Raw genomic sequence first — 26,014 nt, forward strand, 5'->3', positions numbered from 1 at the left:
TTTTTTCCCCCCCTTTTCCTGGAATATTTTCCCATTTCCTGGAATATTTCCCACAGAATTTTTTTCCCTATATTTCCCTCGATTTTCCCCCATTTCCCTGGAATTTCCCCCATTTCCCATAAGATTTTTCCCCATTTCCACACAGAATTTTCCCCCATTTTCCTGCAAGTTCCCCCATTTCCCATGGACTTTTTCCCCCCCTTTCCCTGGAATTTCCCCCAGGTTTCCCATGGATTTTTCCCCATTTCCCTGGATTTTCCCTGGAATATTTTCCCCATTTCCCTGGAATATTTCCCACAGAATTTTTCCCCTTATTTCCCTGGAATTTCCCCCCTCTTTCCCTGGAATTTCCCCCTCTTTTCCCATGGATTTTTCCCCTTATTTCCCTGGAATTTTCCCCCATTCCCCACAGTTCCCCCTTCCCTGGATTTTCCCTGGAATATTTCCCCATTCCCCACAGGATTTTTCCCCTTATTTCCCTGATATTTTCCCCCATTCCCCATGGAATTTTCTCCCCCATTTTCCCTGGAATTTCTCCCCGTTTCCCACAGGATTTTTCCCCTTATTTCCCTCGAATTTTCCCCATTTCCCACAGAATTTCCCCCTTTCCCTGGAATTTCCCCCAGGTTTCCCATGGATTTTTCCCATGTTTCCCATGGAATTTTTCCCCCATTCCCCATGGAATTTTCTCCCCCCTTTCCCTGGAATTTCCCCCAGGTTTCCCACAGAATTTTTCTCCTTATTTCCCTCAATTTTGCCCCATTCCCACGGAATTTCCACCCCCCATTTTCCCTGGAATTTCCCCCAGGTTTCCCATGGATTTTTCCCCATTTCCCTGGATTTTCCCTGGAATATTTCCCCCATTCCCCTCAGAATTTTTCCCCTTATTTCCCTGCAATTTCCCCCCATTCCCCATGGAATTTTCTCCCCCCTTTCCCTGGAATTTCCCCCCCCGTTTCCCACAGAATTTTTCCCCTTATTTCCCTCAATTTTCCCCCATTCCCACAGAATTTCCCCCCCCCATTTTCCCTGGAATTTCCCCCAGGTTTCCCATGGATTTTTCCCGTGTTTCCCATGGAATTTTCCCCGATTCCCATGGAATTTCCCCCCCCTTTCCCTGGAATTTCCCCCCCGGTTCCCATGGATTTTTCCCCATTTCCCTGGATTTTCTCTGGAATTTTTTCCCCCCATTTCCCTGGAATTTTCACCCATTTCCCACAGAATTTTTCCCCTTATTTCCCTCAATTTTCCCCCATTTCCCACAGAATTTTTCCCCTTATTTCCCTCAATTTTCCCCCATTTCCCACAGAATTTTCCCCCTTTCCTGAATTTCCCCCCTGCTTTCCCATGGAATTTTTCCCCATTCCCCACGGAATTTCCCCCCACTCCCAACAGAATTTTCCCCCCCTTTTCTCTGGAATTTCCCCCCGTTTTTCCCTGCAATTCTCCCCCCTATTTCCCATGGATTTTTCCCATGTTTCCCATGGAATTTTTCCCCCATTCCCCATGGAATTTTCTCCCCCCTTTCCGTGGAATTTCCCCCAGGTTTCCCATGGATTTTTCCCCACTTTCCCTGGAATTTTCCCCATTCCCCATGGAATTTTCTCCCCCCATTTCCCACGGACTTTTTCCCCCATTCCCATGGAATTTTCTCCCCCCTTTCCCTGGAATTTCCCCCCCCGTTTCCCATGGATTTTTCCCCCATTCCCCACGGAATTTTCTCCCCCCTTTTTCCCTGGAATATTTTCCCCATTTCCCTGGAATATTTCCCACAGAATTTTTCCCCTTATTTCCCTCAATTTTCCCCCATTCCCATGGAATTTTCTCCCCCATTTCCCTGGAATTTCCCCCCTGTTCCCCATGGAATTTTTCCCCATTCCCCACAGAATTTTCCCCCCTTTCCCTGGAATTCTCCCCCCTATTTCCCACAGAATTTTTCCCCTTACTTCCCTCAATTCTCCCCCATTCCCATAGAATTTTTCCCCTTTTATCCCTGGATTTTTCCCCCCTTTCTCTGGAATTTTCCCCCATTTTCCCTGGAATTCTCCCCCCTATTTCCCACAGAATTTTTCCCCTTATTTCCCTGATATTTTCCCCCATTCCCCATGGAATTTTCTCTCCCATTTTCCCTGGAATTTCCCCCCGGTTTCCCATGGATTTTTCCCCCATTCCCCACGGAATTTTCTCCCCCCCTTTTCCCTGGAATATTTCCCCCATTTCCCTGGAATATTTCCCACAGAATTTTTCCCCTTATTTCCCTGGAATTCCCCCCCCTATTTCCCACAGAATTTTTCCCCTTATTTCTCTGGAATTTTCCCCCATTCCCATGGAATTTTCTCCCCCCTTTCCCTGGAATTTCCCCCCATTTCCCATAGGATTTTTCCCCATTTCCCCACAGAATTTTCCCCCCCATTTTCCCTGCAATTCCCCCCCATTTCCCATGGACTTTTTCCCCCCCTTTCCCTGGAATTTCCCCCAGGTTTCCCATGGATTTTTCCCCATTTCCCTGGAATATTTCCCACAGAATTTTTCCCCTTACTTCCCTCAATTTTCCCCCATTCCCATGGATTTTTCCCCTTATTTCCCTGGAATTTTTCCCCCATTCCCCACAGAATTTCCCCCTTTTCCCTGGAATTTCCCCCAGGTTTCCCATGGATTTTTCCCGTGTTTCCCATGGAATATTTTCCCCATTTCCCTGGAATATTTCCCACAGAATTTTTCCCCTTATTTCCCTGGAATTTCCCCCATTTCCCATTGGATTTTTCCCCATTTCCCCACAGAATTTTCCCCCATTTTCCCCTGCAATCCCCCATTTCCCATGGACTTTTCCCCCCCTTTCCTGGGAATTTCCCCAGGTTTCCCATGGATTTTTCCCCATTTCCTGGAATATTTCCCACAGAATTTTTCCCCTTACTTCCCTCAATTTTCCCCCATTCCCCACGGAATTTCCCCCCCCTTTTCCCTGCAATTCCCCCCCGTTTCCCGTGGCTGTTTCCCGTGTTTCCCACGGCGTTCCGTTCCGTGTCGCCGGCAGTGAGAACGAGGCGCTGTGGTGGGAGGTGGCCGGCCTGCGGCAGAAGCACGCGCAGCAGCAGAAAGTCGTCAACAAGGTGAGTCCTGGCCCATCCCAAATCCCCAAATAATCCCCACAAACCAACCCCACCATTTCCCAGGGAAAATCCCCATTTTCCAGGGGTAATTCCCAAATTTCCAGAGGAAATTCCTGATTTTCTGCAGGCAAATCCCAATTTTCCTCTGGTCATTCCCCGAATTCCAGAGCCAATTCCCCAAATTCCAGAGCCAATCCCCCAATTTCCACGACAATTCCCAGTTTTCCAGGAAAATCCCCAAATTCCCAGGCAGAATTCCCAATTTTCTGGGGATAATTCCCAAATTTCCAGGAGTAATTCCTGATTTTCCAGGGGATAATTCCCAACTTTCCAGGAGTAATTCCCAATTTTTCAACGGCAAAATCCAAATTTTCCAGGGGTAATTCCCAAATTCCAGGGTAATTCCCAATTCAGAGCCAATCCCCCAATTTTCCAGGGTCAATTCCCAATTTTCCAGGAAAATCCCCAAATTCCCAGGCAGAATTCCCAATTTTCTGGGGACAATTCCCAATTTTCCCAAGATAATTCCCAATTTTCCTGGAGAATTCCTGAATTTCCAGAGCCAATCCCCCAATTTCCACGACAATTCCCAATTTTCCAGGGTCAATCCTGAATTCCCAGGCAGAATTCCCAGTTTTCTGGGGAGAATTCCCAAATTTCCAGAACCAATTCCACAATTTCCCAGGGAAATTCCCAAATTTCCAGGAGAATTCCCAAATTTCCAGGGGAAATTCCTGATTTTTCTGGAGGCAAATCCCAATTTTCCTGGGGTCATTCCCCAAATTCCAGAGCCAATTCCCCCAATTCCACGACAATTCCCAATTTTCCAGGAAAATCCCCAAATTCCCAGGCAGAATTCCCAATTTTCTGGGGTTAATTCTCTCTTTTCCAGGGGTAATTCCTGATTTTCCAGGGGATAATTCCCAACTTTCCAGGAGTAATTCCCAATTTTTCAACGGCAAATCCCAATTTTCCAGGGGTAATTCCCCGAATTCCAGAGCCAATCCCCCAATTTCCACGACAATTCCCAATTTTCCAGGGTCAATCCCGAATTCCCAGGCAGAATTCCCAATTTTCTGGGGATAATTCCCAAATTTCCAGGGGTAATTCCTGATTTTCCAGGAGAATTCCTGAATTTCCAGAGCCAATTCCCAATTTTTCCTAAATTCTGGGAAATTCCTGAATTTCCAGGGCTAATTCCCAAATTTCCAAGGGATAATTCCCAATTTTCCAGGAGAATTCCTGAATTTCCAGAGCCAATCCCCCAATTTTCCACGACAATTCCCAATTTTCCAGGGTCAATCCCGAATTTCCAGGCAGAATTCCCAATTTTCTGGGGACAATTCCCAATTTTCCCAAGATAATTCCCAATTTTCCTGGAGAATTCCTGAATTTCCAGAGCCAATCCCCCAATTTCCACGACAATTCCCAGTTTTCCAGGAAAATCCCCAAATTCCCAGGCAGAATTCCCAGTTTTCTGGGGATAATTCCCAAATTTCCAGAACCAATTCCACAATTTCCCAGGGAAATTCCCCATTTTCCAGGGGTAATTCCCAAATTTCCAGGGGAAATTCCTGATTTTTCTGGAGGCAAATCCCAATTTTCCTGGGGTCATTCCCCGAATTCCAGAGCCAATTCCCCCAATTCCACGACAATTCCCAATTTTCCAGGAAAATCCCCAAATTCCCAGGCAGAATTCCCAATTTTCTGGGATTAATTCTCTCTTTTCCAGGGGTAATTCCTGATTTTCCAGGGGATAATTCCCAACTTTCCAGGAGTAATTCCCAATTTTTCAACGGCAAATCCCAATTTTCCAGGGGTCATTCCCCGAATTCCAGAGCCAATCCCCCAATTTTCCACGACAATTCCCAATTTTCCAGGGTCAATCCCAAATTCCCAGGCAGAATTCCCAGTTTTCTGGGGAGAATTCCCAAATTTCCAGGGGTAATTCCTGATTTTCCTGGAGAATTCCTGAATTTCCAGAGCCAATTCCCAATTTTTCCTAAATTCTGGGAAATTCCTGAATTTCCAGGGCTAATTCCCAATTTTCCGAAGATAATTCCCAATTTTCCTGGAGAATTCCTGAATTTCCAGAGCCAATCCCCAATTTCCACGACAATTCCCAATTTTCCAGGAAAATCCCCAAATTCCAGGCAGAATTCCCAGTTTTTGGGGGAGAATTCCCAACTTTCAGGAGTAATTCCCAATTTTTCAACGGCAAATCCAGATTTTCCAGGGTCAATTCCCAGTTTTCCAGGGAAAATCCCCAAATTCCCGGGCAGAATTCCCAGTTTTCTGGGGACAATTCCCAATTTTCCCAAGATAATTCCCAATTTTCCTGGAGAATTCCTGAATTTGGCAAGCCAATCCCCAATTTTCAGGGAAAATTCCCAATTTTCCAGGAAAATCCCCAAATTCCCAGGCAGAATTCCCAGCTTTCTGGGATTAATTCCCTCTTTTCCAGGGGTAATTCCCGATTTTCCAGGGGATAATTCCCAAATTTCCAGGAGAATTCCCAAATTTCCAGGGCTCATTCCCAGGTTTTTTTCCTCTCCCTCCCCTGTGCTTTTTCCCAGGTTTTCCCAATTTTTCCCGGTTTTCCCTTCCCTGATCTCTCGTCTTCCACTTTGCCTTCCCCAGATTTCTTCCCCTCAAGGTTTTCCCACTTTTCCCCAGTTTTTCCCATTTTTTTCCCAGTTATTCCATGTTTTTCCTGGATTTTTTCCCCAGTTTTTCTCAGGTTTTTTCCTGGTTTTTTTCCCCAGTTTTTTCCCCAGTTTTTCCCAGTTATTCCATATTTTTCCCAGGTTTTTTCCAGTTTTTTTCCCAGTTATTCCATATTTTTCCCAGTTTTGCCCCAGGTTTTTCCCAGTTATTCCATGTTTTTCCAGGGTTTTTCCCAGGTTTTTTTCCCAGTTTTTTCCCCAGTTTTTCCATTTATTCCATGTTTTTCCCAGGTTTTTTTTCCCAGTTTTTCCCAGGTTTTCCATTTATTCCATGTTTTTCCCGGGTTTTTTGCCCCAGGTTTTTCCCAGTTTTTTTCCATTTATTCCATGTTTTTCCCAGGGTTTTTTTTCCCATTTATTTCGTGTTTTTCCAGGGTTTTTCCCCCCCTTTTCCCCAGTTTTTTTCCAGTTATTCCGTGTTTTTCCAGGGTTTTTTCCCGGTTTTTCCCCAGTTTTTCCCCAGGGTTTTTCCCAGTTATTCCGAGATTTCTTTCCAGTTATTCCATGTTTTTCCAGGGTTTTTTCCCAGTTTTTCCCAGTTATTCCATATTTTTCCCAGGGTTTTTTCCCAGTTTTTTTCCAGTTTTTTTCCCCAGTTATTCCATATTTTTCCCAGTTTTTGCCCCAGGTTTTTTCCCACTTATTCCATGTTTTTCCAGGGTTTTTTTTCCCATTTATTCCGTGTTTTTCCAGTGTTTTTCCCCCCTTTTCCCCAGTTTTTTCCCAGTTATTCCATGTTTTTCCTGGATTTTTTCCCAGTTTTTCCCAGGGTTTTTCCCAGGTTTTTTTTCCCATTTATTCCATGTTTTTTCCCATTTTTTTCCCCAGTTTTTCCCAGTTATTCCATGTTTTCCCCCAGTTTTTCCCCCAGTTTTTCCGAGGGTTTTTTCCCATTTTATTCCATGTTTTTCCAGAGTTTTTCCCAGGTTTTCCCCAGTTTTTCCCATTTATTCCGTGTTTCTCCCAGTTTTTTTTCCCAGTTATTCCCAGTTTTTTCCAGGGTTTTTTTTTCCAGTTTTTCCCAGTTTTTTCCCCACTTATTCCATGTTTTCCCAGGGTTTTTCCCCAGTTTTTTTCTCAGTTTTTCCCAGTTTTTTCCCCATTTATTCCATGGTTTTCCAGGATTTTTCCCAGGTTTTTTCCCAGTTTTTTTTCCCACTTATTCCATGTTTTTCCAGGGTTTTTTCCCCCAGTTTTTCCCCAGTTATTCCATGTTTTTCCCAGGGTTTTTCCCACTTTTTTTTTCCATTTATTCCATGTTTTTCCCAGGGGTTTTTTTCCCATTTATTTCGTGTTTTTCCCGGGTTTTTTCCCCCCTTTTCCCCAGTTTTTTCCCAGTTATTCCATGTTTTTCCTGGATTTTTTCCCAGTTTTTCCCAGGGTTTTTCCCCAGTTTTTTTCCCCAGTTTTTTCCCCAGTTATTCCATGGTTTTCCGGGTTCTTTCCCCAGTTTTTCCCAGTTTTTCCCAGTTATTCCATGTTTTTCCCCAGGGTTTTTTTCCAGTTTTCCCAAGTTTTTTCCCAGGTTTTTTCCCAGTTATTCCATGGTTTTCCCAGGGTTTTTCCCATTTATTCCGTGTTTTTCCCAGGTTTTTTTCCCAGTTTTTCCAGTTATTCCATGTTTTTCTCAGGGTTTTTTCCCAGTTTTTTTTTCCCAGTTATTCCATGTTTTTCCAGGGCTTTTTCCCAGTTTTCCCCCAATTTTTCTCCCAGTTTTTTCCAGTTATTCCATGTTTTTCCTGGATTTTTTTCCCAGTTTTTCCCAGGATTTTTCCCCACTTTTTTCCCAGGATTTTTTCCCAGTTATTCTATATTTTTCCCAGTTTTTGCCCCAGGTTTTTTCCCATTTATTCCATGTTTTTCCCAGGGTTTTCTCAGGGTTTTTTCCCAGTTTTTTCCCCAGTTATTCCATATTTTTCCAAGTTTTTTTCCCCAGTTTTTCCCAGGTTTTTCCCAGTTATTCCAGTTTTTTCCCCAGGGTTTTTCCCAGTTTTTCCGGGTTTTTTCCCAGTTATTCCATGGTTTTCCCCAGGTTTTTTCTCAGTTTTTTCCCAGTTTTTTTTTTTCCATTTATTCCATGTTTTTCCCAGGGTTTTTTCCCAGTTTTTCCCCAGTTTTCCCCAGTTATTCCATGTTTTTCCAGGGGTTTTTTTCCAGTTATTCCATGTTTTTCCAGGTTTCTTTTGCAGTTATTCCATGTTTTTCCAGGGTTTTTTTCCAGTTTTTTTCCCCAGTTTTTCCCCCAGTTTTTCCCAGTTATTCCATATTTTTCCCAGAGTTTTCCCCCAGTTTTTTTCCATTTTTTTTCCCCAGTTATTCTTTATTTTTCTCAGTTTTTGCCCCAGGTTTTTTCCCATTTATTCCATGTTTTTCCCAGGGTTTTTTCCCAGGTTTTTTCCCAGTTTTTTTTTCCTGGTTACTCCATGTTTTTCCAGGGTTTTTTCCCAGTTTTCCCCATTTTTTTCCATTTATTCCATGTTTTTCCCAGGGTTTTATCCCAGGGTTTTTTCCCAGATTTTTCCCAGTTTTTCCCCATTTATTCCATGTTTTTCCAGTTTTTTTTCCCCAGTTTTCCCCAGTTATTCCATGTTTTTCCTAGGGTTTTTTCCCAGTTTTTCCCCAATTTCCCCCATTTCCCCCTCATTTCCCCCCCATTTTCCCCAATTTCTGCCCCCCCATTTTCCCCCAATTTTCCCCCAATTTTTCCCCCAATTTTTCCCACTTTCCCCCCATTCCCCCCTATTTTTCCCCAATTTTTCCCCCCAATTTTCCCACTTTTCCCCCCAATTTTTCCCAATTTTGCCCCAATTTTTCCCCAATTTTTCCCCCCAATTTTCCCACTTTCCCCCCAATTTTCCCCAGTTTTTTCCCCAATTTTCCCCCAATTTTCCCCAATTTTTTCCACTTTTCCTCCCATTTCCCCCTCCATTTTTCCCAATTTTTCCCCCATTTCCCCCCATTTCCCCCCCAATTTTTCCCCAATTCTTCCCTCCATTTCCCCCCCAATTTTCCCCAAATTTTCCCCCCATTTTCCCCGAATTTCCCCCCATTTTTCCCCAATTTTTTCCCCTATTTTTCCCCAATTTTTTCCCCAATTTTCCCCCCATTTTTCCCCAATTTCCCATTTCCCCCCCATTTTCCCCAATTTTTCCCCATTTTTCCCCCCAATTTCCCCTCATTTCCCCCAATTTTTTCCCGATTTCCCCCCCATTTTTCCCCAATATCCCCCCTATTTTCCCCCCAATTTTCCCCAGTTTTTCCCCACTTTTTCCCCCCAATTTCCCCCAATTTTTTCCAGTTTTCCCCCCATTTCCCCCTCAATTTTTCCCAATTTCCCCCCCATTTTCCCCAATTTTTTCCCCAATTTTCCCCCCTATTTTCCCACTTTTCCCCCCCATTTTTCCCAATTTTTTCCCCAATTTTCCCCCCATTTTTCCCCACTTTTCCCCCCTATTTTCCCACTTTTCCCCCTATTTTTCCCCAAATTTTTCCCCAATTTTTCCCCCCAATTTTCCCCCATTTTTTCCCAGTTTTCCTGACGTTTTTTCCCGGTTTTCTCTCGGCAGCTGATCCAGTTCCTGATCTCCCTGGTTCAATCCAACCGGATCCTGGGCGTCAAGAGGAAAATGTGAGAGAAATTCCCAGAATTCCCAAAATCCCCCAAAAATTCGGGATTGGGACCCAAAAATCCTCGGGAAGGGGCCAGGCTGGGATTGGGGAATTCCTTGGGATAAAGGGAACAAAGAATTCTTGGAATTCTCATTTTTTTCCTGGGAAAATTGGGAAAATAGGAATTCCTGGCATTGCCAAAAATCTGGGAATTCTGGAATTGTGGGGATTTGGATTTTTCCAGACATGGAGCAGCAGCCCCTGGAATTCTCTGGGAATTCCTTCCCAAAATTCCATAAATCCATTTCCAACCCTTTCTCTGCTGGGAAAACCTCTGGAAAAATCCTGGAAAAAAAAAAGCCTGGAAAAACCCTGGGAAAATCCTTGGAAAAATTCTGAAAATCCCAGGAAAAACCCTGGAAAAACTGTGGAAAAATCCTTGGAAAATCCGTGGAAAAATCCTGTGAAAATCCTGAAAATCCCATGAAAAACCATGGAAAAATCCCTGGAAAAATCCCTGGGAAAATCCCTGGAAAATCCCTGGAAAAATCCTGAAAAACCCTGGGAAAATCTGTGGAAAAATCCTTGGAAAAATCCTGGGAAAAACCCTGGAAAAATCCTCGGAAAATCCTGAAAATCCCATGAAAAACCCTGGAAAAATCCTTGGAAAAATCCTGGGAAAATCCTGAAAATCCCAGGAAAAACCCTGGAAAAACCCAGGAAAATTCCAGAAAAAAAATCCTAGAAAATCCCTGGAAAAACCCATGGGAAAAAAAAAAAAACAAAAACCTGGGAAAAACCCCTGGAAAATCCCGGAGAAAAACTGAAAAATCCTGAAAAAAACCCTGGAAAAATCCTGGGAAAAAAGGTGAAAATCCCAGAAAAAAACATTGAAAAAACCCTGGAAAAATCCTGGGGAAAAGCTGAAAATCCCAGAAAAAACCCTGGAAAAATCCTGGGAAAAACGCTGAAAATGCCAGAAAAAATTCAGGGAAAAACGCTGAAAATCCCCCAAAAAAACCCTGGAAAAATCCTGGGAAAAAAAGGTGAAAATTCCAGAAAAAAAACCTGGAAAAATCTGGGGAAAACGATGAAAATCCCAGAAAAAACCATTGAAAAAACCCTGGAAAAATCCCAGGAAAAAGGTGAAAATCCCAGAAAAAAACCTGGAAAGATCTGGGGAAAAACGCTGAAAATCCCAGAAAAAAACATTGAAAAAAAACCCTGGAAAAATCCTGGGAAAAACGCTGAAAATCCCAAAAAACCCTGGGAAAATCCTGGGAAAATCCTGGGGAAAAAGGTGAAAATCCCAAAAAAAACCTGGGAAAAACACTGAAAATCCCCCCCAAAAAATTGAAAAAACCCTGGAAAAATCCTGGGGAAAACGCTGAAAATCCCAGAAAAAAAACATTGAAAAACCCCTGGGAAAATCCTGGGAAAAAGGTGAAAATCGCAGAAAAAACCCTGGAAAAATCCTGGGAAAAAGGGTAAAAATTCCAGAAGAAAAATTGAAAAAACCCTGGAAAAATCCGGGGAAAAGGCTGAAAATCCCAGAAAAAAACCTGGAAAAATCCGGGGAAAATCCTGGGAAAAAAGCTGAAAGTGTCAGAAATAAAAGCCTGGAAAAATCCTGGGGAAAAGGTGAAAATCCCAAAAAAAACCCCTGGAAAAATCCTGGGGAAAACACTGAAAATACCAGAAAAAACTCTGGAAAAATCCTGGAAAAATCCTGGGAAAAGGCTGAAAATCCCAGAAAAAAAACATTGAAAAAACCCTGGGAAAATCCTGGGAAAATGCTGAAAATCATAGAAAAAAACCTGGAAAAATCCGGGGAAAAAAGGTGAAAATTCCAGAAAAAAACCCTGGAAAAATCCTGGGAAAAACGCTGAAAATCCCAGAAAAAACCCAGGGAAAAAGGCTGAAAATCCCCCCCAAAAAACCCTGGAAAAATCCTGGGAAAAAAGTGAAAATCCCAGAAAAAATCCTGGAAAGATCTGGGGAAAAAGGTGAAAATCCCAGAAAAACCCTGGGAAAACCCTGGGAAAAACGCTGAAAATCCCAGAAAAAAAATTGAAAAAACCCTGGAAAAATCCTGTGAAAAAAAGGTGAAAATCCCCCCAAAAAAACGTGAAAAATCCTGGGGAAAAGGCTGAAAATCCCAGAAAAAACCCTGGGAAAATCCGGGGAAAAAAGGTGAAAATCCCAGAAAAAAAATTGTAAAAACCCTGGAAAAATCCTGGGGAAAACGGCTGAAAATCGCCAAAAAATAACCTGGGAAAATCCTGGGAAAAAGGTGAAAATCCCAGAAAAAAAAAATTGAAAAAGCCTGGAAAAATCCTGGGAAAAAGGTGAAAATTCTAGAAAAAAAACCCGGAAAAATGAGGGGAAAAAAGCTGAAAATCCCAGAAAAACCCTGGAAAAATCCGGGGAAAAAAGGTGAAAATTCCAGAAAAAAACATTGAAAAAATCCTGGGGGAAACGCTGAAAATCCCGGAAAAAAAATTGAAAAAACCCTGGAAAAATCCTGGGAAAAAAAGGTGAAAATCCCCCCAAAAAAACGTGAAAAATCCTGGGGAAAAGGCTGAAAATCCCAGAAAAAACCCTGGAAAAATCCTGGGAAAAAAGGCTGAAAATCCCAGAAAAAACCCTGGGAAAATCCTGGGAAAAAAGGTGAAAATCCCAGAAAAAAAATTGAAAAAATCCTGGGAAAAACGCTGAAAATCCCAGAAAAAACATTGAAAAAACCCGGGAAAAATCCGGGGAAAAGGTGAAAATCCCAGAAAAAAAACATTGAAAAAAGCCGGGAAAAATCCTGTGAAAAAAAGGTGAAAATCCCCCCAAAAAACCGTGAAAAATCCTGGGGAAAAGGCTGAAAATTCCAGAAAAAACCCTGGGAAAATCCTGGGAAAAAAGGTGAAAATCCCAAAAAAAACCCTGGAAATATGCTGGGAAAAAGGTGAAAATCCCAAAAAACCCCATTGAAAAAATCCTGGAAAAATCCTGGAAAAAACGCTGAAAATCCCAGAAAAAAAACCTGGAAAAACCCTGGAAAAATGCTGAAATTCCCAGAAAAAAAATTGTAAAAACCCTGGAAAAATCCTGGGGAAAACCGCTGAAAATCGCCAAAAAATAACCTGGGAAAATCCTGGGAAAAAGGTGAAAATCCCAGAAAAAAAAAATTGAAAAAGCCTGGAAAAATCCTGGGAAAAAGGTGAAAATTCTAGAAAAAAAACCCGGAAAAATCTGGGGAAAACGATGAAAATCCCAGAAAAAACCATTGAAAAAACCCTGGAAAAATCCCAGGAAAAAGGTGAAAATCCCAGAAAAAAACCTGGAAAGATCTGGGGAAAAACGTGAAAATCCCAGAAAAAACCATTGAAAAACCCCTGGGAAAATCCTGGGAAAAAGGTGAAAATCCCAGAAAAAAAACATTGAAAAAAGCCTGGAAAAATCCTGGAAAAAACGCTGAAAAACCCAGAAAAAAACATTGAAAAAAACCCTGGAAAAATCTGGGGAAAAGGCTGAAAATCCCAGAAAAAAACCTGGAAAAATCCTGGGAAAATCCTGGGAAAAAAGCTGAAAGTGTCAGAAATAAAAAGCCTGGAAAAATCCTGGGGAAAACGATGAAAATCCCAAAAAAAACCCCTGGAAAAATCCTGGGGAAAACGCTGAAAATACCAGAAAAACCCCTGGAAAAATCCTGGGGAAAAACGCTGAAAATCCCAAAAAAACCCTGGGAAAATCCTGGGAAAAAAGGTGAAAATCCCAGAAAAATCCGGGGAAAAAGGCTGAAAATCCCAGAAAAAACCCTGGGAAAATCCTGGGAAAAAAGGTGAAAATTCCAGAAAAAAAATTGAAAAAATCCTGGGAAAAACGCTGAAAATCCCGGAAAAAAAATTGAAAAAACCCTGGAAAAATCCGGGGAAAAGGCTGAAAATCCCAGAAAAAAAACATTGAAAAAAGCCTGGAAAAATCCTGTGAAAAAAAGCTGAAAATCCCCCCAAAAAACCGTGAAAAATCCTGGGGAAAAGGCTGAAAATCCCAGAAAACCCCATTGAAAAAATCCTGGAAAAATCCTGGAAAAAACGCTGAAAATCCCAGAAAAAAACCTGGAAAAATCCGGGGAAAAATGCTGAAATTCCCAGAAAAAAAATTGTAAAAACCCTGGAAAAATCCTGGGGAATACCGCTGAAAATCGCCAAAAAATAACCTGGGAAAATCCTGGGAAAAAGGTGAAAATCCCAGAAAAAAATTGAAAAGCCTGGAAAATCCTGGGAAAAGGTGAAAATTCTAGAAAAAACTCTGGAAAAATCCTGGGAAAAAGGTGAAAATTCCAGAAAAAACTCTGGAAAAATCCTGGGAAAAAGGTGAAAATTCTAGAAAAAACTCCGGAAAAATGAGGGGAAAACGATGAAAATCCCAGAAAAAGCCCTGGAAAAATCCTGGGAAAAAAGGTGAAAATTCCAGAAAAAAAACCCGGAAAAATCTGGGGAAAACGATGAAAATCCCAGAAAAAAACATTGAAAAACCCTGAAAAATCCCAGAAAAAGGTGAAAATCCCAGAAAAAACCCTGGAAAGATCTGGGGAAAAACGTGAAAATCCCAGAAAAAAACATTGAAAAAAAACCCTGGAAAAATCCGGGGAAAAGGCTGAAAATCCCAGAAAAAAAAACATTGAAAAAAGCCTGGAAAAATCCTGTGAAAAAAAGGTGAAAATCCCCAAAAAACCGTGAAAAATCCTGGGGAAAAGGCTGAAAATTCCAGAAAAAACCCTGGAAAATCCGGGGAAAAAAGGTGAAAATCCCAAAAAAAACCCTGGAAATATGCTGGGAAAAAGGTGAAAATCCCAAAAAACCCCATTGAAAAAATCCTGGAAAAATCCTGGAAAAAACGCTGAAAATCCCAGAAAAAAAAACTGGAAAAACCCTGGAAAAATGCTGAAATTCCCAGAAAAAAAATTGTAAAAAACCTGGAAAAATCCTGGGAAAAAAGGCTGAAAATCCCAGAAAAAACCCTGGGAAAATCCTGGGAAAAAGGTGAAAATCCCAGAAAAAAACATTGAAAAAACCCTGGGAAAAACGCTGAAAATCCCAGAAAAAAAATTGAAAAAACCCTGGAAAAATCCTGGGAAAAAAGGTGAAAATCCCCCCAAAAACCGTGAAAAATCCTGGGAAAAAGGCTGAAATTCCCAGAAAAAACCCTGGGAAAATCCTGGGAAAAAAGGTGAAAATCCCAGAAAAAACCCTGGGAAAAAGGCTGAAAATCCCAGAAAAAACCCTGGGAAAAAGGCTGAAAATCCCCCCAAAAAAACCCTGGAAAAATCCTGGGAAAAAAAGGTGAAAATTCCAGAAAAAAAACCCGGAAAAATCTGGGGAAAACGATGAAAATCCCAGAAAAAAACATTGAAAAAACACCCTGGAAAAATCCCAGAAAAAAGGTGAAAATCTCAGAAAAAAACCTGGAAAGATCTGGGGAAAACGCTGAAAATTCCGAGAAAAAACATTGAAAAAAAAACCTGGAAAAATCCTGGGAAAATGCTGAAAATCCCAAAAAACCCTGTGAAAATCCTGGGGAAAAAGGTGAAAATCCCAAAAAAAACCTGGGAAAAACACTGAAAATCCCCCCAAAAAATTGAAAAAACCCTGGAAAAATCCTGGGGAAACTGCTGAAAATCCCAAAAAAACCCTGGGAAAATCCTGGGAAAACGCTTGAAAATCCCAGAAAAAACATTGAAAACCCCTGGGAAAATCCTGGGAAAAGGTGAAAATCCCAGAAAAAACATTGAAAAAGCCTGGAAAAATCCTGGAAAACGCTTGAAAACCCAGAAAAACATTGAAAAAACTGGAAAAATCTGGGAAAAGGCTGAAAATCCCGGAAAAAACCTGGAAAAATCCTGGGAAAATCCTGGAAAAAGCTGAAAGTGTCAGAAATAAAAGCCTGGAAAAATCCTGGGAAAACGATGAAAATCCCAAAAAAACCCCTGGAAAAATCCTGGGGAAAACGCTGAAAATACCAGAAAAACCCCTGGAAAAATCCTGGGAAAACGCTGAAAATCCCAAAAACCCTGGGAAAAATCCTGGGAAAAAGGTGAAAATCCCAGAAAAATCCGGGAAAAAGGCTGAAAATCCCAGAAAAACCCTGGGAAAATCCTGGGAAAAGGTGAAAATTCCAGAAAAAATTGAAAAATCCTGGGAAAACGCTGAAAATCCCGAAAAAAATTGAAAAACCCTGGAAAAATCCGGGGAAAAGGCTGAAAATCCCAGAAAAAAACATTGAAAAAAGCCTGGAAAAATCCTGTGGAAAAAGCTGAAAACCCCAAAAACGGAAAATCCTGGGAAAAAGGCTGAAAATCCCAGAAACCCCATTGAAAAATCCTGGAAAAATCCTGAAAAAACGCTGAAAATCCCAGAAAAAACCTGAAAACCCTGGAAAAATGCTGAAATTCCCAGAAAAAATTGTAAAAAACCCTGGAAAAATCCTGGGGAAAACCGCTGAAAATCGAAAAAAATAACCTGGGAAAATCCTGGGAAAAGGTGAAAATCCCAGAAAAAAATTGAAAAGCCTGGAAAAATCCTGGGAAAAGGTGAAAATTCTAGAAAACACCGGAAAATGAGGGAAAAAAGCTGAAAATCCCAGAAAAACCCTGGAAAAATCCTGGGAAAAAAAGGTGAAAATTCCAGAAAAAAAACCTGGAAAAATCTGGGGAAACGATGAAAATCCCAGAAAAAAACATTGAAAAAACCCTGGAAAAATCCCAGAAAAAAGGTGAAAATCCCAGAAAAAAACATTGGAAAAATCCTGGGAAAAACACTGAAAATCCCAGAAAAAAAATTGAAAAAAGCCTGGAAAAATCCTGTGAAAAAAAGGTGAAAATCCCCCCAAAAAAACGTGAAAAATCCTGGGGAAAAGGCTGAAAATCCCAGAAAAAACCCTGGGAAAATCCTGGGAAAAAAGGCTGAAAATCCCAGAAAAATCCTGGGAAAAAGGTTGAAAATCCCAGAAAAAACCCTGGGAAAATCCGGGGAAAAAAGGTGAAAATCCCAGAAAAAAACATTGAAAAAACCCTGGAAAAATCCCAGAAAAAAGGTGAAAATCCCAGAAGAAAACCTGGAAAGATCTGGGGAAAAACGCTGAAAATCCCAGAAAAAAACATTGAAAAAAAACCCTGGAAAAATCCTGGGAAAATCCTGGGAAAAAAGCTGAAAGTGTCAGAAATAAAAGCCTGGAAAAATCCTGGGGAAAAGGTGAAAATCCCAAAAAAAATAATTGGAAAAACCTGAAAATCCTGGAAAAAACGCTGAAAATCCCAGAAAAAACTGGAAAAATCCTGGGGGAAAGGGTGAAAATCCCCCCCCAAAAAATTGAAAAAAGCCTGGAAAAATCCTGGAAAAAGGCTGAAAATCCCAGAAAAAACCCTGGGAAAATCCTGGGAAAAAAGGTGAAAATCCCAAAAATAAACCTGGAAAAATCCAGGGAAAAAAGGTGAAAATCCCCAAAAAAAAACCCTGGAAAAATCCGGGGAAAAAAGGCTGAAAATCCCAGAAAAAACCCTGGGAAAATCCTGGGAAAAAAGGTGAAAATTCCAGAAAAAAAACCCGGAAAAATCTGGGGAAAAGGCTGAAAATCCCAGAAAAAAACCTGGAAAAATCCTGGGAAAATCCTGGGAAAAACGCTGAAAATCCCAGAAAAAACATTGAAAAAGCCTTGGAAAAATCCTGGGAAAAGGCTGAAAATCCCCCCAAAAAAACCCTGGAAAAATCCTGGGAAAAAAGGTGAAAATTCCAGAAAAAAAATCGGAAAAATCCGGGGAAAAAAGGTGAAAATCCCAGAAAAAACATTGAAAAACCCCTGGGAAAATCCTGGGAAAAAGGTGAAAATCGCAGAAAAAAAAATTGAAAAAACCCTGGGAAAAACGCTGAAAATCCCAGAAAAAAAATTGAAAAAACCCTGGAAAAATCCTGTGAAAAAAAGGTGAAAATCCCCAAAAAACCGTGAAAAATCCTGGGGAAAAGGCTGAAAATCCCAGAAAAAACCCTGGAAAAATCCTGGGAAAAAAGGTGAAAATCCCAGAAAAAAAATTGAAAAAATCCTGGGAAAAACGCTGAAAATCCCAGAAAAAACATAGAAAAACCCCTGGAAAAATCCGGGGAAAAGGTGAAAATCCCAGAAAAAAAACATTGAAAAAAGCCTGGAAAAATCCTGTGAAAAAAAGGTGAAAATCCCCCCAAAAAACCGTGAAAAATCCTGGGGAAAAGGCTGAAAATCCCAGAAAAAACCCTGGGAAAATCTGGGGAAAAAAGGTGAAAATCCCAGAAAAAACCCTGGAAATATGCTGGGAAAAAGGTGAAAATCCCAAAAAACCCCATTGAAAAAATCCTGGAAAAATCCTGGAAAAAACGCTGAAAATCCCAGAAAAAAAACCTGGAAAAACCCTGGAAAAATGCTGAAATTCCCAGAAAAAAAATTGTAAAAACCCTGGAAAAATCCTGGGGAAAACCGCTGAAAATCGCCAAAAAATAACCTGGGAAAATCCTGGGAAAAAGGTGAAAATCCCAGAAAAAAAAAATTGAAAAAGCCTGGAAAAATCCTGGGAAAAAGGTGAAAATTCTAGAAAAAAGTCCGGAAAAATGAGGGGAAAAAAGGCTGAAAATCCCAGAAAAACCCTGGAAAAATCCGGGGAAAAAAGGTGAAAATTCCAGAAAAAAAACATTGAAAAAATCCTGGGGGAAACGCTGAAAATCCCGGAAAAAAAATTGAAAAAACCCTGGAAAAATCCTGTGAAAAAAAGGTGAAAATCCCCCCCAAAAAACGTGAAAAATCCTGGGGAAAAGGCTGAAAATCCCAGAAAAAAACCCTGGGAAAATCCTGGGAAAAAAGGTGAAAATTCCAGAAAAAATCCTGGAAAAATCCTGGGAAAAAGGTTGAAAATCCCAGAAAAAAAACATTGAAAAAAAACCCTGGAAAAATCCTGGGAAAAAAAGGTCAAAATCCCAGAAAAAATAATTGGAAAAAGCCTCGGAAAAATCCTGGAAAAAACGCTGAAAATCCCAGAAAAAACTGGAAAAATCCTGGGGGAAAGGGTGAAAATCCCCCCCCAAAAAATTGAAAAAAGCCTGGAAAAATCCTGGAAAAAGGCTGAAAATCCCAGAAAAACCCTGGGAAAATCCTGGGAAAAAGGTGAAAATCCCAAAAATAAACCTGGGAAAATCCTGGGAAAAACGGTGAAAATCCCAGAAAAAACCCTGGAAAAATCCTGGGAAAAAAGGTGAAAATTCCAGAAAAAAACATTGAAAAAATCCTGGGAAAAACGCTGAAAATCCCAGGAAAAAAATTGAAAAAACCCTGGAAAAATCCGGGGAAAAGGCTGAAAATCCCAGAAAAAAAAACATTGAAAAAAGCCTGGAAAAATCCTGGGAAAAAAAGGTGAAAATCCCCCCAAAAAAACGTGAAAAATCCTGGGGAAAAAGGTGAAAATCCCAAAAAAACCCCTGGAAAAATCCTGGGAAAAACTCTGAAAATCCCAGAAAAAACATAGAAAAAACCCTGGAAAAATCCGGGGAAAAGGCTGAAAATCCCAGAAAAAAAACATTGAAAAAAGCCTGGAAAAATCCTGTGAAAAAAAGGTGAAAATCCCCCCAAAAAAACCGTGAAAAATCCTGGGGAAAAGGCTGAAAATTCCAGAAAAACCCCTGGGAAAATCCTGGGAAAAAAGGTGAAAATCCCAGAAAAAACCCTGGGAAAAAGGCTGAAAATCCCAGAAAAAATCCAGGGAAAAAGGCTGAAAATCCCCCCAAAAAAACCCTGGAAAAATCCTGGGAAAAAAAGGTGAAAATTCCAGAAAAAAAACCCGGAAAAATCTGGGGAAAACGATGAAAATCCCAGAAAAAAACATTGAAAAAACCCTGGGAAAATCCCAGAAAAAAGGTGAAAATCCCAGAAAAAAACCTGGAAAGATCTGGGGAAAAACGCTGAAAATCCCAGAAAAAAACATTGAAAAAAAACCCTGGAAAAATCCTGGGAAAAACGCTGAAAATCCCAGAAAAAACTGGAAAAATCCTGGGGGAAAGGGTGAAAATCCCCCCCCAAAAAATTGAAAAAAGCCTGGAAAAATCCTGGAAAAAGGCTGAAAATGCCAGAAAAAACCCTGGGAAAATCCTGGGAAAAAAGGTGAAAATCCCAAAAATAAACCTGGAAAAATCCTGGGAAAAAAGGCTGAAAATCCCAGAAAAAACCCTGGGAAAATCCTGGGAAAAAGGTGAAAATCCCAGAAAAAAACATTGAAAAAACCCTGGGAAAAACGCTGAAAATCCCAGAAAAAAAATTGAAAAAACCCTGGAAAAATCCTGGGAAAAAAGGTGAAAATCCCCCCAAAAACCGTGAAAAATCCTGGGGAAAAGGCTGAAAATCCCAGAAAAAAAACATTGAAAAAAGCCTGGAAAAATCCTGTGAAAAAAAGGTGAAAATCCCCCCAAAAAACCGTGAAAAATCCTGGGGAAAAGGCTGAAAATCCCAGAAAAAACCCTGGGAAAATCCGGGGAAAAAAGGTGAAAATCCCAGAAAAAACCCTGGAAAAATCCTGGGAAAAAGGTGAAAATCCCAGAAAAAAAACCCGGAAAAATCTGGGGAAAACGATGAAAATCCCAGAAAAAAAATTGAAAAAACCCTGGAAAAATCCGGGGAAAAGGCTGAAAATCCCAGAAAAAAAAACATTGAAAAAAGCCTGGAAAAATCCTGGGGAAAAGGTTGAAAATCCCGGAAAAAACCGGGAAAAATCCTGGGGGAAAGGGTGAAAATCCCCCCCCAAAAAATTGAAAGAAGCCTGGAAAAATCCTGGAAAAAGGCTGAAAATCCCAGAAAAAACCCTGGGAAAATCCTGGGAAAAAAGGTGAAAATCCCAGAAAAAACCCTGGGAAAATCCGGGGAAAAAAGGTGAAAATCCCAAAAATAACCCTGGAAAAATCCTGGGAAAAAGGCTGAAATTCCCAGAAAAAACCCTGGGAAAATCCGGGGAAAAAAGGCTGAAAATCCCAGAAAAAACCCTGGGAAAAAGGCTGAAAATCCCAGAAAAACCCCTGGGAAAATCTGGGGAAAAAAGGCTGAAAATCCCAGAAAAAACCCTGGGAAAATCCGGGGAAAAAAGGTGAAAATCCCAAAAAAACCCTGGGAAAAAGGCTGAAAATCCCAGAAAAAACCCTGGGAAAATCTGGGGAAAAAAGGCTGAAAATCCCAGAAAAAACCCTGGGAAAAAGGCTGAAAATCCCAGAAAAAACCTGGAAAAATCCGGGGAAAAAAGGCTGAAATTCCCAGAAAAAACCCTGGGAAAAAGGCTGAAAATCCCAGAAAAAACCTGGAAAAATCCGGGGAAAAAAGGTGAAAATCCCAGAAAAAACCCTGGGAAAAAGGCTGAAAATCCCAGAAAAAACCTGGAAAAATCCGGGGAAAAAAGGTGAAAATCCCAAAAATAAACCGGGAAAATCCTGGGAAAAAGGTGCAAATCCCAAAAAACCCCCCCCGGTACCAACTGCCAATGTTTTGTTTGGGACCTGCAGCCCCCTGATGCTGAACGACGGCGGCGCCGCCCATTCCATGCCCAAGTACAGCCGGCCGTACTCGCTGGAGCACCACGGCAACGCCGCGTACTCCGTGAGAATTCCCAAAATAATTATGGGATTGAGTGGGATTTAGTGGGATTGATCGGGATTTAGTGGGATTTATTGGGATTTATTGGGATTGATTGGGATTTATTGGGATTGGGATTCATTGGGATTTCTTGGGATTTATTGGGATTTATTGGGATTTATTGGGATTTATTGGGATTTATAGGGATTTATTGGGATTGGGATTTCTTGGGATTTGTTGGGATTTCTTGGGATTTATTGGGATTGATTGGGATTGATTGGGATTTATTGGGATGGATTGGGATTCATTGGGCTTTATTGGGATTTATTGGGATTTATTGGGATTGATTGGGATTGGGATTTATTGGGAACTCCCTGGAGCACCACAGGAATGCCAGTTATTCCGTGAGAATTCCCAAAAAATTAATGGGATTTCTTGGGATTGATTGGGATTTATTGGGATTGGGATTGATTGGGATTTATTGGGATTGGGATTTATTGGGATTGATTGGGATTGATTGGGATTTATTTGGATTGGGATTTATTGGGATTTAGTGGGATTGATTGGGATTGGGATTTATTTGGATTGATTGGGATTTATTGGGATTTATTGGGATTTGTTGGGAACTCCCTGGAGCACCACGGGAATGCCAGTTATTCCGTGAGAATTCCCAAAAAATTAATGGGATTTCTTGGGATTGATTGGGATTTATTGGGCTTGATTGGGATTTATTGGGATTGGGATTGATTGGGATCTATTGGGATTGATTGGGATTGGGATTTATTGGGATTTATTGGGATTGGGATTTATTGGGATTTGTTGGGATTGATTGGGATTGGCATTTATTGGGATTGGGACTTATTGGGATTGATTGGGATTGATTGGGATTGGGATTTATTGGGATTGATTGGGATTGATTGGGATTTATTGGGATTTATTGGGATTTATTTGGATTGATTGGGATTTATTGGGATTTATTGGGAATGGGATTGGTGGGTTTGGGATTTATCGGGATTTATTTGGAATGGGATTTGTGTGATTAGGATTCATTGGGGTTAGGATTTGTTGGGATTGGGATTGGTGGGAATGGGATTTATTGGGATTTGTTGGGAATGGGATTGGCGGGACTGGGATTTATGTGGGTTAGGATTTTTTGGGGTTGGGCTCGGGGCTGGGACTCAGTGGGATTTATTGGGATTGGGCCGTGCTGTGCTCAGGGCTGTCCCGTCCCCGCAGGCCCCGGCCCCGGCGCTGTCGGGCCCCGCGCTGCTGGCGGCCGATCCCGGCCCCAATTCCGGCCCCATCATCTCGGACGTGACCGAGCTGCCCCCGTCCAGCCCCGAGGCCTCCCCGGGAGGGAGCCTGGACGGAAGGTGGGGATCATTCCGGAAAATTCCATGGGAATGGTGGGGAGAATTCCCAAAATTCCATGGGAATGGGAGCCTGAAATCCCTGGGAATAGGGGAGGGCAGGTGGGGAGAATTCCCGAAAATTCCATAGGAATGGGAGCCTGAAATCCCTGAGGATAGGGGAGGGCATGTGGGGAGAATTCCCAAAAATTCCATGGGAATGGGAGCCTGAAATCCCTGAGGATAGGGGAGGGCATGTGGGGAGAATTCCCAAAAATTCCATGGGAATGGGAGCCTGAAATCCCTGGGGATAGGGGAGGGCAGGTGGGGAGAATTCCCGAAAATTCCATAGGAATGGGAGCCTGAAATCCCTGGGGATAGGGGAGGGCAGGTGGGGAGAATTCCCGAAAATTCCATGGGAATGGGAGCCTGAAAATCCCTGGGAATGGGGTCCTGAAATTCCCTGGGAATGGGATCCTAGAAATCCCTGGGAATGGGGGAGCACAGGTGGGAGAGGATTCCCAAAAATTCCCTGGGAGTGGGGGAAATGAGCTGGATTATTCCTGTTTCCCATTCCCCCTCCCCATTTCCATTTTTCCCATATTTCCCATTCCCCGTTCCCATTTCCTCTTCCCCATTCCCATTTTTCCCATTTCCCTTATTCCCATTTTTCCCATTCCCATTTTCCCCATTCCCCATTTCCCCTATTTTTCCCGTTTCCGTTCCCCATTTTTCCCCATTCTCATTTTTCCTATTTCCCATTTTTCCCATTCCCTTTGTCCCATCCCCTTTCCCATTTTTCCCATTTCCCAATTTTTCCCATTTTTTCTCATTTTTCCCATTTCCATTTCTCCCTTTTTTCCTGTCCCCATTCCAATTTTTTCCGTTTAGCATTTTTCCCATTTTTCCCATTTCCCATTCCATTTTTCCCACTATTTTCCCTGTTCCCATTTTCCCCATTCCCATTTTTCTTATTTTTCCCATTATTCTTCCCATTTTCCCCATTGTTTTTCCCATTGTTTTTCCCATTTTTCCCATTATTTTTCCCATTTCTCCCATTATTCTTCCCATTGCTTTTCCCATTGGTTTTCCCATTGGTTTTCCCATTGTTTTTCCTATTTTTCCTGTTATTTTTCCCATTTCCCCCTTTTTTTTCCCATTGTTTTTCCCAATTTTCCCATTATTTTCCCATTTCTCCCATTATTCTTCCTATTTTCCCCATTGCTTTTCCTATTGTTTTTCCCATTTTTCCCATTGTTTTTCCCATTTTTCCCGTTATTTTTCCCATTTCCCCCATTGTTTTTCCCATTATTCTTCCCATTTTTCCTATTGTTTTTCCCATTGTTTTTCCCATTTTTCCTGTTATTTTTTCCATTTCCCCCATTGTTTTTCCCACTGTTTTTCCAATTTTCCCATTATTTTTCCCATTTCTCCCATTATTCTTGCCATTGTTTTTCCCATTGTTTTTCCCATTTTTCCCGTTATTTTTCCCATTTCCCCCATTGTTTTTCCCATTATTTTTCCCATTTCTCCCATTATTCTTCCTATTTTCCCCATTGCTTTTCCCATTGTTTTTCCCATTTTTCCTGTTATTCTTCCCATTTCCCCCATTGTTTTTCCCATTGTTTTTTCCATTTTTGCTGTTATTTTTCCCATTTTCCCCATTGGTTTTCCCATTGGTTTTCCCATTTTTCCCATTATTTTTCCCATTTCTCCCATTATTCTTCCCATTGTTTTTCCCATTGTCTTTTCCATTTTTCCCGTTATTTTTCCCATTTTCCCAATTGTTTTTCCAATTTCCCCCATTATTTTTCCCATTATTTTCCCCATTTTTCCCATTATTTTTCCCATTTCTCCCATTATTCTTCCTATTTTCCCCATTGCTTTTCCCATTGTTTTTCCCATTTTTCCCCATTATTGTTCCCATTTCCCCCATTGTTTTTCCCATTGTTTCTCCCATTTTTCCCATTGTTTTTCCAATTTTTCCCATTATTTTTCCCATTTCCCCCATTAATTTTCCCATTGTTTTTCCCATTTTTCCCGTTATTTTTCCCCTTTTCCCCATTGTTTTTCCAATTTCCCCCGTTATTTTTCCTATTTCCCCCATTGTTTTTCCCATTGTTTTTCCCATTTTCCCCGTTATTTTTCCCATTTTCCCCATTGGTTTTCCATTTTTCCCATTATTCTTCCCATTTTCCCCATTGCTTTTCCCGTTGCTTTTACCATTCTTCCCATTGTTTTTCCCATTGTTTTTTCCATTTTTCCCGTTACTTTTCCCATTTTCCCCATTGTTTTTCCAATTTCCCCCATTATTTTTCCCATTATTTTCCCCATTATTTTCCCCATTTTTCCCATTATTTTTCCCATTTCTCCCATTATTTTTCCCATTTCCCCCATTGCTTTTCCCATTGTTTTTCCCATTTCTCCCATTATTCTTCCTATTTTCCCCATTGTTTTTCCCATTGTTTTCCCATTTTTCCCGTTATTTTTCCTATTTTCCCCATTGGTTTTCCCATTGTTTTTCCCATTTTTCCCCATTATTGTTCCCATTTCCCCATTGCTTTTCCCATTGGTTTTCCCATTTTTCCCGTTATTTTCCCCTTTTCCCCATTCGCTTTTCCAATTTCCCCATTATTTTTCCTATTTTCCCCATTGTTTTTCCCATTTTTTTTTTCCATTTTTCCCGTTATTTTTCCCATTTTCCCCATTGCTTTTCCCATTGTTTTTCCAATTTCCCCCGTTATTTTTCCTATTTTCCCCATTGTTTTTCCCATTGTTTTTCCATTTTTCCGTTATTTTTCCCATTTTCCCCATTGCTTTTCCCATTGTTTTCCCACTTCCCCATTGCTTTTTCCCATTGTTTTCCCGTTTTTCCTGCTATTTTTCCCATTTTCTCCATTGTTTTTCAATTTCCCCATTATTTTTCCCATTTTCTCGATTATTTTCCCCATTTTTTCCATTATTTTTCCCATTTCTCGCATTATTCTTCCCATTTCCCCCATTGTTTTTCCCATTGTTTTTCCCATTTCTCCCATTATTCTTCCTATTTCCCCCATTGTTTTCCCCATTGTTTTTCCCATTTTTCCGTTATTTTCCCATTTTCCCCATTGTTTTCCATTTCTCCCGTTATTTTCCTATTTCTCCCATTATTTTCCCCATTTTTCCCCATTGCTTTTCCCATTGTTTTTCCCATTTTCCCATTGTTTTTCCCATTATTTTCCCCATTTTTCCCATTATTTTCCGCATTGTTTTTCCCATTGTTTTCCCCATTCTTTTTCCCATTATTTTCCCCATTGTTTCCCCTCCCAGGAGCAGCCCGGCGATCCGGATCAAGGAGGAGCCTCCCAGCCCCACGGGGAGCCCGCAGGTGGAGGAGCCCAAGAGCGCCGGGAATTCCGGGAATTCCGGGAATTCCGAGACCCCCCTGTCCCCCTCCACCTTCATCGACTCCATCCTGCGGAAAAACGACTCACGGGCCGCTCCGGGAATCCCCAATCCCAGGAAAAGTGCCTGAGCGTCGCCTGCCTCGACAAGTGAGCCACGCCATTCCCAAAACTCCCAGAATTCCTGGAATTCCCAGCCCGGGGAAAGTGGGAATGGG

The 26,014-nt window shown here is 41.2% G+C and overlaps 1 protein-coding gene across 1 annotated transcript; it reads left to right on the forward strand.

The window, feature by feature from the left end:
- Positions 1-3,034: 3,034 nt before the first annotated feature.
- LOC115915906 (heat shock factor protein 1-like) lies at positions 3,035-25,927 on the forward strand (the record flags this gene model as incomplete). Its single annotated transcript, XM_030969615.1, has 5 exons — positions 3,035-3,110; positions 9,403-9,464; positions 20,995-21,088; positions 22,301-22,437; positions 25,723-25,927. Coding segments are annotated over 5 exons (574 nt in total), but the record flags the coding sequence as incomplete, so codon positions are not given.
- Positions 25,928-26,014: the final 87 nt, after the last annotated feature.

Source organism: Camarhynchus parvulus, unplaced genomic scaffold (assembly GCF_901933205.1).
Source record: "Camarhynchus parvulus unplaced genomic scaffold, STF_HiC, whole genome shotgun sequence".
Lineage (NCBI taxonomy): Eukaryota > Metazoa > Chordata > Aves > Passeriformes > Thraupidae > Camarhynchus > Camarhynchus parvulus.